We start from the raw sequence: 12,706 nt of genomic DNA, 5'->3' as shown, positions 1-12,706 counted from the left end.
ATTGTATCGGGATCGTTATCACGAGGATGTTGGTCCCTCACAAGCGCCGTTTTGCGAATCACTGGGGAACGACCCGGGTAGGCGCTGTCCCAAAAGGCACATTTGGCGACTTCGTGGGGAAGTCGCGCTTTGAGCGCATCATGCAAAACCTGCATTTTACCGACAACACGGACCCAAGAGCTGAAACGGACCGCGCTGGAAAGTCCGCTCCGTAGTGGACACGCTTCAGCAGACGATTGCAAGGGGATACAACGTTCCTCCCGTTGTGTCGTTCGACGAGTCCATGATTCCATCAAGAAGTCGTCACAACGTGACCAGGCAATTTATGAAGGACAAGCCCCACAAATGGGGCACAAAACTGTTTATGACATGCTGTGCTGACACAGCGTATTGTCTACGGTACGTAGTTCGACGGCCTCCATCGTGGAGTATTTTGCTTTTTGGCTAAGTCTCACATGTTGTATTTGTCTACCTCTGTATTGTTTGGAATGTTGTATTGTGCTGCATCAAAGTCTGGAAGTATTTTGTAGAACTAACCAGCACTCAGACGAGCTCGGAGGTCAATCAACGACCCAATTTTCAGCAGACTCGAACTCTGGCCCTGCAGCGGTTATCCGTAATCTGCATGAAGTTCTTCCTGCCCCAGAAGAAGGTGTCTACCACGCTGTGGTGACGGATCGCTTCTATACGTCGATTCAGCTAGCTTTGCAGCTCCTGGCTCGGAATGTATACACAATTGGCACTATACAGCCAAACAAGAAAGGGTTTCCGCCGGCCCTAGTGACCAAAGCAGCAATTCGTCCAGCTCATATTCCCCGCGGGACCAGCACGATCGCCGTCGCAAAGGGCTGCGATCTTCTACAGGTAATGCTTTGGCGGGACCGACTTCCTGTCTACCTTCTCTCGACTGGCAGCAGTACATCTATTGAAGCCTGCGGTAAGTTACTTTTGGGTCGTGTCTTAGTGACGACGGCTTCCTAACTTATGCTGTTGTTGTTGTACCATCGAAGGGCGGCATCTACGTGGCGGCAGAAAGGAAATCATACCCTGCCCATCAGCGATGCGCGACTGTCCTCGCTGGATGGGCAGGGTTGATAGCCACGACCAGCTAAGGCTACAGCGCTATTCACTGCAACGCTCGGTGCGCTTTTGAAAGTACTACAAGCCGGTCTTCTTAGGCCTAGTCGACATGGCACTCGTGAATGCCTATATCATTTTCCGTGAGGCTCGGAAAATGGTTGGTGAAGGTGCTGATCATGCCGGGTTTTTAGCGGAGTTACAGGCGCAGCTTTTGCAGGTCACTTCGGCTGACTTCATTGATGAGGTATATACTACATGTTTGCCGACGATCATGTGGTAGATGTTGTATCGTATCTGACTCGTTTATTATCATGCAGACACTTTCACCAGCACCTTCCGACCAAAATGTGGCCTCGATATCGGCTGCCCACAAATTGACCGAGTTTCCAGAGTGGACCCAGATCCGGGAAGGTGTTCGGAAGAGACCACAGCACCAGTGCAAGGTTTGCTCGATTCGCAAGCAGAAGGTCGGCCAGCGCAGTGCAACACAGTTCTATTGCGAGGCATGCAGCGACGGCAACAAGTAGTAAGTGTGACAGTGGCTTATGCAATCGTACTTTGACTAATTGTGCTTCTTCATGCACAGTGTCTACCTCTGTGACCGAGTCCGGCCGGGCCACTACCCAGGCAACACCATGACATGCCACCAAATATGGCACGTCATGTGGAAGAACGGAGAGGAGCGGCCTCACCCTCGTGTTGGTCGTGGAATCCAGATGCGCAGCCCGGCAAAGAAGCGCCGACGTGCCGCTAGTGATAGGGAAGAAGGCGGCGGCGCGGAGGAAAAAGGCGCTGGCAGCGGTACTGTGGAGGGGGGGGGGCGCTGGTTCCGACACTGATGGCGGCGCTGAAGAGAGAAGTGGTGGGGAGGGATGCGCTGGAGAGGACGATAGTGAGTAAAAGTGGGCTTGTCGATGAATACCTAACCTGATTCTTTATAAATGTGTTGCAATCATTGATGACTGTACACATAGCCATTGCACTTCGTACATGGCATGTTCGAGCCCTGTAAAAGGGACACATCTAATATGCTGGATATACGTCTTCTTCAGGTTTGTTGGCGCAGCGTGGGTGTCTTAGACAACATGTGGATATATAGCGCTGCGAAGAAGCTCGCAATCAATGTATCACCGAGCGTCTGATCTTCCCGCAGTGCAGAAAGCGTATTCGTACTAACGGAGGTCAATACAGAATGTAATTTTAGCCTATTTTTAACATGTTGTATATACAACATGTGGGGTAGTGGACAGGGGGCGAAAATTGCCGTAGGTGCGGGGGGTTAAAAGAAGCCATGCATTTGCATTTAGCAGTATTTCATAGGCTCCGTGCGAGCTTAACCGTGGGTTTGTAGCTACGAAGCCCAGTGAAATTGTATTAATAGTCGCGGGGGGGGGGATATTTCGCAGCAACAACTTTGCTGGATTCGGGCCGTGGTGCGGTATACAGGGGTATACAGGATAGGTTCGGTCGCCGACTATGCGGGTAGCATAGGCAAAGTGGCACGGGTGGACGCCAGAAGCTATTTACAGGAAAATAGCTAACAAAGCAAATTTCACTTGTTCACAGTAAAACCTCTGTCGAACAGATTATGGGTCCAATAGTTCATACTGCTGCCGCCGACGAAGCCCAAGACAAGACGGAAGCAGAGCCTAGCCGCGAAAGGGCAGGCAGCCAGTACGGCGATGATGAGTAGGTCAAGAAGGCGGACGACGAGCCGAAGGGAACGCAGGACAAGCTACTGGGCCTACTCAAGGACATTCCAGAACGCATGGGGCGCCTGGAGGAGTCGCAGGAGCGGAAGGAGGAGAAAGAGCGCAAGGGTCGCGGGGGCAGCGGTTTTGGGTTGTCGCTGGGCCTGGACAGAGCCATGAATAGTCAGACCCTGGACCAGACACCGCCACGGCGCACGTCGCCTGCCGTCTTGCCGGCCACGTACCTCGGCATGAAGCAGTGTGAGTACCGGGACGCAGCGAGCGTCGAGATGGCGCAGGCGTCACCTGGACCGGAACCGTAAGAGTACCCGACACCGGGCAGCGGAAGCTGGGGATCCGGTCGTTTATCGGGAAGGAACTGTCATGGGTTGAGGAGCGTTTTCCTGGTCTGGGGCAAGCGCTTCGTGCACCAAAGACAGTTCATTAAACATGCTAATCTGTTTCAGTGGACCGAGCACGTCAAGGACGACATCCTTGGCCATTTTCTCAGCGGCATGGCTGAGAGGTACTACAAGCAGCAGGTTGAAGGCTGGTGGGAAGAACAGCTGACGCTGGAGAATGCGATGCAGCGAATGCTGCTGCACATCTTCGCCACGAAGACCACTCCTGCGCAAAGCATGAAAATGATCACGGCGCCAAAGAGCTCCAAGAGAGCTGGACTGAGCACTACCTATACCTCAAGGCGGTTGGCGAGGCGTGTGGCGGTGCGGGTAGCCTGGTCTTGGAAAACATCGTGCACTACGCGGGTCCGAACATGCGAGTGTTGATGCTGTCCATACTGAGCTTGTCACGCACAAACTATCTGCGCCAAGCGAGAGCTGGCGGACTTCGCTCAGTCGACGGAGATCGAGCTGCGAGGCAAGCAGCTGGGTCGATGACGCCAACTTCGTGCTCACGGTCGAGAAGTCGACCACGGAGACGGACGACTGGATCCTGGACAGTGAATTCAGCTATCACCTTGTGAGCGATCCGGAGCTGATGGAGGACGTGGATGACTACGAGAGTCAATGTATGGCAGCGGACGAATGAGCGCTTAGAGCTAAGCATGGGAGGGTGATCCTCGTGACCACTGCGATGGGAGAGATGACCAAGGTGCGGCTGCTGAACGTTCAGAATGCGTAAAACCTGGAACGTTACATTATATCATACGGGTTGTTGGAAGTTAATGGGTACGCGCTTACGTACCGGAGGAAGCACCTGGTCGTAGCCACCATCAACGCCGGGCTGGCGATGTTTGACGTCGAGAAGACGAAAAACGTTCTGACCGGACGTGCAATAGGTCCAGTGGCATTAAACGGTCGGGCGACGTGTTGATGGCCGTGTTGGCGGATAATTAGGCGGAGGTGGGAAGGACGTGCAAACCGGGCCGCTCATGCACTTCCACCGTAGATTAGAGCATCTAAGCCACGACACGATCGTCAATATGGCCAAGGACCCGGCGTCCGGGATCGAGCTCACGAATGAGGTGTGGGCAAACTGCTTACTGTGTGCCCAAGGCAAGCAGACCAAGAAGAAGCAGTTGCGCAGGGACACCGGGGCCAGCTCGCCGATTAGCGTGATCGGGGGGAAGGGGGTCATCTGCTCCGATCTGAAGGGGCCGACGACTACGAGAGACCGACTGTGAAAATCGACTTTGTTGACCATCGAACTAACTACTGCAGAATCTTCTTAGCGCGGAAGTTCAAGCACATGGTGTTCTTTGAGCGGCATTTCAACTACCAACACGTACCAGACCCCGGATATCTTCTGCAAGGAGACCGGAATCAGGCGGCAGATCAGCGAGCCGCGGAACCAAGATAGTAGCAGCAAGACGGAAAGAATGCATTCACCCGCTTAGAACATGATGCGGAGCATAGTTGTCGCCTGTGGCCTTCCTCTTAGCTCCTTGGGAATGCTGCGGAGTAAGCAGCCTACATCCTAAACAGGAGCCCGACGAAGGCGAACCAGATGCTCACGAAGAGCACGCCGGACTTGAGCGACTTCGTGGTGTTCGGGTCGCCCTGTACGGTGCATTTGGACGCTAAGAATAAACTCCTGGGTGAGCGGGGCAAGCCGGGCATGATCGTAGGAAAAAGAAAAAAACGCGACGAGATTAAAGGCCACCGGTTGTATATCTCGAGAGATAGGGTAGTCGTAGTGACGCATTACGTGAGCAACGTCGAGACGCTGTCGAACGTGCATAATGAGCAGTTGAAGCGCGTGCACCTGGATAACTCCGAGGAGTAGGAAGACACGGGCGCTTCGGAGAAGGACACTTGGGGGGAAGGACAAAGGAGAAGGCAAAACGTCGCGGGATAAGCACCAGACGCGCTCGGCTGCGCGGAAGACTGCTGATACGGTGATGAGGAACACGAGGGACAGATCGCGGACATGATAAACAGCGTCCAGGTTCCCGACCCAAGGAGTCATAGACAAACGAAGAGGAGTAAACTATGGGAGAAGTGGCTGATAGCCATTGCGGAGGAGCTCAGAGCACTAGAGAAGAGTGCCGCCGATCGGCAGCCACGTACTGCACACCAAGTGGGTGTTCAAGACCAAGGCCGATGCGGACGGCGCCATCGAAAGGTTCAAGACCAGACTCGTCGCGTGCGGGAACGAGCAGACCTTCGGCGTGGACTTCGGGCTCACGTTCGCGGCGGTCATGGAGTTGAGCACGGTGAAGGTTATCTTGGTGTGCCGGCGGAGCACCTTCAACCGCGTACATCAAGGCCGACAAGGAGCAGCACGTCGAGGTCCATCTGGAGATCCTGCAGGGAATGGTGATCGATGAAGAGGTTATACGCAGGCTCGGGGTGAGTGCCAAGGACAAGCTAGCGCTGCGCCTGAGAAAGTCGCTGTACGGCTTATGCCAAGCGAGCAGACTGTGGAGCCAGCTCCTGCACTCTAAGCTAGAGGAGGCAGGGTTCACGCGATGAGTGACGGACATGTGCTTGTACTACAAGCGAAAAGGCGGCGAGATGACGCTGGTGGGTGTGTACGTGAATGACCTCCTGGTCACCGCGTCCAAGAAGAGTCTGGTGGACGACCTCTCCCGCTTCATGAGTGGGTTGTCCGTGAAGGCCTTGGGTGAGGTGAGGAAATTCTTGGGGATGCGCGTGATGCTGGACGCCAGCGAGGGGTCCATCAGGCGACGATTGAGGAGCTGCTGAGCATAGGCTTGCGAGCGCGAACAGTATGCGGGCTTCGGTTGGCGAGGAGAGCAACTAGGCGGAGTTCGACAAGCCGCAGTTGCTGACCAAGGTGGGCGCGTCGGGTGAGCAGACAACCCGCAGCTTCCAGTCGCTCGTGGGAAGCTTGCTCTGGATTGCGCGCTGCACGAGGTCAGACATTAGCTTCGCAGTGCACAAGGCCACGAGAAGGACGCATCATCCGACCACAAACGACTGGAAGTAAGCGAAGAGAGTCGCAAGGTATTTGAAGGACACGAAGAGCTCTAAGCTCGTCATGAAGGCGCCGACGAGGAAGGACGACGTGGTGGCCATAGATAGCTGGAGTGAAGCGGACTTCGCCGCCGACAAGAGCGACATGAAGTCCGCAATGGGGGAGTCGTGACGATGGACAAAGCTGTGGTGCAGTGGATCTGCAAGAAGCAGACCGGCGTGGCGCTTTCCACGATGGAGTCCGAGCTCACGTCGACGTTGCACATGGGGCGTGAGCTGCTGGGACTGCGGGAACTAGTGCATGAGCTGGGGTTCCTGTCCATGAAGATGAACAACCAGGTGGTGATTAAGCAGCTTGAATTCGAGGAGAGCATGGCGAGCGCGAAGCACATGGACATCCGCGTGAAGTTCATCTGCAACTTCGCCAGGAAAGGGATAGTGAAGCCTAAGTACGTAGAGCTGGCCAATGGTGGCAGATCTTCTCATGAAGGCGCTGCCCCAAAGGTTTGCAGCACTGCGGGAGACTTCAGGCTGAAGTGACGAGTGCTACCGAGAGTGCGACGACCGAGAAGGAGTGTTAGATTTGGACCGTGTTGCGGTATACAATGGTGGAAAGGACCGGTTCGGCCGCCGACTATACTGATACACAGGCAAAGTGGCACGGGTGGACGCCAGAAGCTATTTACAGGAAAATAGCTAACAAAGCAAATATCACTTCTACGTTTTTACACAGTAAAGTCTCTGTGTATCAACTTTTTGCATGTACCACCCTAAGAACATATTTACGTTTTGATTACTAACGTTACGTTCAAGTAAGTAAAGCGTTTTCTAAAATAAAATTTAGCAATTATTATGCTTTTTAAAACAAAACAATTGTTCTCTACTGAAATGCTTTGAAAATTAAGAGCTAGCACTTAGCTAAAAAAAAAAGTAGGAATACTTTTTAAACCTACCGGTAGCGTAAATTAAATACCGGTACATTATTCCTTTAGTACTGTATTCGAACAAACGTAGCCGCGATGGACTCGGAGCCGGCGCTCCGCCGCTCCAAGCGTGAGCACCAACCCAGCGTCAAGGCTGCTGCCTCATCTGCGGCTGCTTCTCTCCCTCCGACGTCCTCCAGCGCCTCTCGTCGCTCGCAACGACGCCGTGTACCTCTTTCAGCGTCCCCTGCGTCCACCCCCACGTCCACTCGCAACTCGTCGCCTGTGCGGGGGCCCGTAGCGTCACCCGCATCATCCGAACTTGCTTCTGTCGTCGTGGACGCGGTAGGACCGAATGGTCAGCGACGGCGTGTCCGAGCGGCCGCGCACACAGGCTCCAACTCGAGCGGAACCCCCCAGGGACAACTCTCCTCGACCGTCAATGGGGTTCACGACGACGGCAAAGTACTGGGCCGGTACTCGAGCCACGTCTGCGCACTGCTATGCGAAGTGATCCTGAGCCAATTGAAGAAGCAAACGCTGGCGCCAACGGTGCTGGACGAGGCCAAATCTCCAGGTAGGTGTGTAACATTGCGGTAAACTACAATCTAAACTAAAACGTTTTATATTGTTACAGCCTTCATCAAGTGGGAACCCGTTGCGAAGAAGATGGAGACGACACACAAGCTCCGAATGACGCCTCGAGAGTGTCAAACACTGTGGAAATTCCTAGCTTATGGTAACATTCCGGTGGTCGACACGGACGAATTGTTACCTGATTCGGACGAGGAGGATTTCCACAAAACGCCAGCAGAAATCAAGGTCCGAGTGACAGCCAGCAGAGAACAGGCAGCACAGGACAAGGACACGACCGATGTGAAACATGAACAGGCTGTCACTTTTGACGAGAACAGGGAACAAGAGAACGCTGGTAAACCGGAACAACGCGAGTCATCCCTGCGGTTATACCCGACGTACTCGTTGCCAACGGGGGCTCCAGACGCTTGGTATCGTCCGTTCGGACCCAAAGACGCGCTACCGCTGACGTTCGTCGCGTCCCGATTCCTGCGACGGAAGCCGACGCCGCCGCTACAAACACTCATTAGCAAAGCTACAGCTACCGGACAAATGTTACTAGCAGATTTGAAGAGAAAGCAGGCAGTTCCAATAGCTAGCACAGCCGCTAAGAAGCCGAAGCTGACGCCTCCAGTGTCGACCCCCCCGCGCGTCTTCACGCCGTCGTCGACGCCTCCTCCCGCCGCGCAACGAGCGAGAACAGAGCTGGAATTCTTTGAACTGCGACTTCGAGAAGAACACGCGAAGAAGACACCGGACATGGAGTTTGAAGTGTCCGCTGCAGACCTGAAGCGGCGATTTGAGGCCGCGCCAGTGGACGCTCGACACCAGTGCCAATTGCTGGCTGCACACGACGTGGAGCGATTCAACCGAGAGGTGGTGCGTGCACGGATCTGGCAGAAGGCTCTGGGGTCTACAGCAGCGTCGTCGCACACGAAGAGCTCAGGCCCGACGGCCGCTCTGCTGGCTCACACTGCTGCAGTCACTGCAGCTGTAGCGAAGGCCAAGAGATAAATGATTTTTTCTCGTAAGAAATCTTGAGCACATTCAGAAAATTTATTGAAATGCAACATTTTTTCACGGACAAATACACAAACAAGTCAGGAGCTGCCTTGCGACCGTCTCACTGCGGTCTTTGGGCTTGCGGCCCTTGTGTTTGGCCCTTGGGTTGTGGAACGAGTAGCTGTTGGATTTTTGAGGGTCGGTGTACAACGCTGGAGCCTCGTTCACTTGGATCTGCGCGTAAGGGACAACAGTTCCTGGACGCTCGGCATTGGACCAACCTGGGAAATTGGGTCGCTGGTTCGACGGAACTTGAGTGGGGGGGGTGCATTCCAAGTCGTATCGCCCCACGTCTTGGGTGGAGGAGTCGAGCGCACACGTTCGGTGGCGTCTGACGAGTGTTAGTAGCTGTAGTCCCTGCGTTCGGAACTTCATTTCGGAGATTGTTGGCTTTTGTTGGAACAGAAGAAATCGTATTGGAGGTTTGAGCCACCGAGGTAGTCTGGCTTGGGTCCTCCGACTGGGTTGTCGTGGCACCAGCGGTACTCGTTTGTCCTGCAGCTGGTCCAGTCAATGGAATGCAGTCCTCTGTTAATTAACAGCAAAAGTTAGGAGTGAAAAAAGAGAGAACATGTTAGAATTTATAGCGCTCTCAAGTCGCTAATTACCGGTTCTTACGTGGTGGGCAAGTCCGCGCACAAAGGTAGCCGTGCCGTCTTTCGGTGGGTCCTTCGGCTTAGCGTCAGGATTGGAGAAGCCACAGTGAGCTCCATATAAATTGGTGTCACTGTCCAATAGTTTTCGGATGTTGTTGGCATAACCAGCCTCCTTGGCTTTTTCTACGTAGAGCGCGATGACTTCTTCATCGTTGCGAACAGACTCCCAGTTGGCTTGGAATTGTGGGGCGATCTGCACGATCCACGCTCCTGTCGGTGTCCCCTTAAACTCTGTGAGCGGAAGGAGCATGTAGCCATGGGCCTGGACTTGAGTGAAGCACGTGACCGCCGCTACAATGGCGGCGAAGAGGGACAATGTCGAGGTCATGATCACTTGGACGCTCAAACCGGAAGACTGGAAAATTGAAAATGAGCTAGAAATGGCAAGTGCAGCATTCGATCAATTTATCCGCATACATACCCTGTCGGTAAGAAACCCGTTGGAGGCTCAACGTTTAGGTTACTTAGAACTAACCGAAAAGGAGCTCAACCAGCAGATGGAGACACACCACTAAGATGTAGTAGTGACGTCCTCCGAATCTCCAGCTCTCCTTTACGTTTGTCTTTCTGAGCCATTATACAGTTAAGTAATAATAATGAGCTGAGCATTGAGTCTATGAATCACTCATTGAGCTTTAAAGGCACTTAGTTATGATGGGGGCCATATTGTCTAATCTGTAGTATTATTTTTCTCTTCAAAAATATTCAAATCTTGGACCAAACTTGACGCTTTTTTGGAGTTTTATTTTGCACTTCATAATCAAACCATTTTACGGTTGCACACCAATTTTGGTCTAATTAGGTGAAAGGATAAGCAACTGGGGTATCTGATCCTAGTTTTCTCAGTGTCTCAGCTCCCTACTAAAGAACACCAAAAAGTGATCCAAGTTATCCAGATTTTAAATAAACTCATATTTATCAAGTGGTGATCAAACGGCAAAGCTGTCGTTTGTAAATAATGCAAACACGTTTCTGTTTTAGCGCAAAGTTATCGCTTTGATTTTGGTAGCACAGCTCACCAGACTCTTTTCGTTACCGTATCTAAAACGCATAATACCTTCGCTTAGTACATATTAAACGTTCTAATAGTTAAGCATGTTATGGATAGTAGTACAGGTATGCTGTTAGAGAAATGAATCAGTTACTGCATACAAAAGTCCCCTCTCACACGTGCCCTACAGGATTACATGTATTCAATATTGAAGGACAAATTAATATCTCAAAAGGGCTTGTGTACAAGTTGATCAATAATCAGATTCCATGCGTTTTACAGGTGCGCATTTTGAGAGACAGTACGAGGTACTGACTCAGCTCTCCGGGCAGTGATGGCAGAAATGGACTTTATCAGTGGGCACATGACACCTTTTCAAAAATATCATTTCTGTTGAAACTTTGAATTGACGGTTGAAACTTTGTGGAAACGTTGCGCTTGGTTTTAACAGAAATGATATTTTTGAAAAGGCGCCATGTGCTCTGGCAACTGTACTGTAGTGGGTACTTTCTCAATGATTCGTCACGTGAGAAAAAACAAATGCGTCACGCTACTTACACGATTAGTCACCACACGTTGCGCAAAGCACCAACTTCCTCCCATCTACGATAAATAATCGGGTGCTGGGCCCTGCTACCAATGCCCCTTGTCCCAATGCGGAGCGATTCATTCTCGTGAGTCACGAGTGAAGAACATCAGAGCGAGATACCAGATAGTGAAGAGGCCAACTAACGTTCAGGGTAGATGGAGGAGGATCATCGTACAGTGTGTAAAAACCCCAATCGACAGATCTGTCTGTACATGCAAAAGCTTAGGAGCGCAACTTCTTTATCGTGACTAAACATCCCGCGATGCAGTGAAAAACATGCATGGAAGCTGCGTCAATTTGAGAGAAAAAATCGTCTGGTATTGTACCAATGGTAACTGCAGCATGTAATGAAGGTCATAAATCCTGGTATCGGATAAATCTCAGTGATCCTTTTGCATGGTATTTCGACATACAACAAGCGGTCGATATTACATAAACGCTAGAGCCGACTAATTTATATGGAATGCATCTTGACTTTGAAGAGCAATGCAGCCACCAGGAAGCCCAAGAAGCTCATAGCTCCTCCCAAGAATACGGGTAGTTTATATCCAAGTGACGTCTGCACGACTGCCGTGCCAATGGCGTAGTTAAGTAGCTGGCCAAAGCAATTCGCGGAGTTCAAGACCCCGACGTACATTCCGATCTCCACGTCGCTGCGACCTCCGAAGACGTGGATAATCGTAGGCACCATAAGAGCGAAGGCGGCACCTTGAGCTACGGACAGAATGGCCACTACAAAGAGGTCAAACTCCAAGCTGGAGCAGAACGCCATGGCCATAAGCAGTGCCTGTGCCAGCATCGAGCAGGACAAGACCCAACGAGCGCCGAGTTGATGTACGAGGAACGGAAGAGCCCACGAGAAGATATAACCCACAATATTGAAGAGGAGATCGCCCAGTCCACTGGCCTTACTCACACCTTTGTTGTACGCGACCTGCTCGGCGGTGCACGGGTTGCACGAGTCCGCGTGAGTGGCAGTACCGCCGTACACCTCGAGGCCAAAGAACTGGCCTTTGTTGCCGTTGTACGCCGAGTAGCCATACAAGACGAAGAACATGATGGCTGCGTACACTGTGAGCATAGGCGGCATGGTCTGGATGCCTTTGAAGATGGTCCTAAACGCGTCTAGAATGCTCTGACAGGCGCTCACCCGGTCCGTCTCGACCAGCGGCGTTTCCTTACCGAAGATCACAGCCACGGCCACACAGATGACCATGACGACACACAACATGCCCATGAAGTAGTGCAACGTCAGGTAGGCTGCCCCCCAGATCTGAATGTAGACGGCGGGGATGATAGCGCCCATAGTGGCCCACCCGAGTCCAAGAGCTGCGCCCAGCGTCTGCCGATCGCCTGCAAAGTCTGCAACCATAAGCATCGTCGGGGTCTGACTACAGGTCACTGTAATGTCCATTCACAGGTAGAAGACGACCGTGAAGACAGCCGTCCACGTGCGGTCCGTCTCTTGGCCTGCGACGCCACTGCCGACGTCGCCCAGAGCTTCGCCGATCTCGCTAGTGTAGCCCATGGCTATCCAGCAAATTACGCTAGGAATGCCCATAACTTCAAGAATGGGGCGACGACGACCGTAGCGAGATGTACTGCGGTCGCTCAGTACACCAACGATCGGACCGAAGATGATACCGACGATGGGACCAATGACAGACGTGAGCTGGACGGCGTAGTTGGGCAACATAGTGCTGAGGTACGGCGAGAGTGCCGCCCACTGCGCTGCCC

At 52.6% G+C, this 12,706-nt stretch overlaps 3 protein-coding genes across 3 annotated transcripts; 1 reads left to right on the top strand and 2 right to left on the bottom strand.

The window, feature by feature from the left end:
- Positions 1–7,191: 7,191 nt before the first annotated feature.
- PITG_04954 (protein kinase) lies at positions 7,192–8,685 on the top strand (the record flags this gene model as incomplete). Its single annotated transcript, XM_002905602.1, has 2 exons — positions 7,192–7,672; positions 7,733–8,685. 2 exons carry the CDS (start codon positions 7,192–7,194, stop codon positions 8,683–8,685), a joined length of 1,434 nt encoding a protein of 477 aa, XP_002905648.1.
- A 558-nt stretch (positions 8,686–9,243) lies between these two features.
- On the bottom strand, positions 9,244–10,983 carry PITG_04953 (uncharacterized protein; the record flags this gene model as incomplete). The annotated part of the gene is made up of 5 exons (XM_002905601.1): positions 9,244–9,261; positions 9,352–9,744; positions 10,409–10,430; positions 10,542–10,564; positions 10,939–10,983. 5 exons carry the CDS (start codon positions 10,981–10,983, stop codon positions 9,244–9,246), a joined length of 501 nt encoding a protein of 166 aa, XP_002905647.1.
- Positions 10,984–11,423: 440 nt separating this feature from the next.
- On the bottom strand, positions 11,424–12,383 carry PITG_04952 (uncharacterized protein; the record flags this gene model as incomplete). Its single annotated transcript, XM_002905600.1, has 1 exon — positions 11,424–12,383. One exon carries the CDS (start codon positions 12,381–12,383, stop codon positions 11,424–11,426), a length of 960 nt encoding a protein of 319 aa, XP_002905646.1.
- Positions 12,384–12,706: the final 323 nt, after the last annotated feature.

The sequence above is a fragment of the Phytophthora infestans genome, genomic scaffold, assembly GCF_000142945.1.
Source record: "Phytophthora infestans T30-4 supercont1.6 genomic scaffold, whole genome shotgun sequence".
Classification (NCBI taxonomy): Eukaryota; Oomycota; class Peronosporomycetes; order Peronosporales; family Peronosporaceae; genus Phytophthora; species Phytophthora infestans.
Note: the sequence above shows the minus strand (reverse complement) of the source record. Positions and strands in the feature narration are given on the sequence as shown.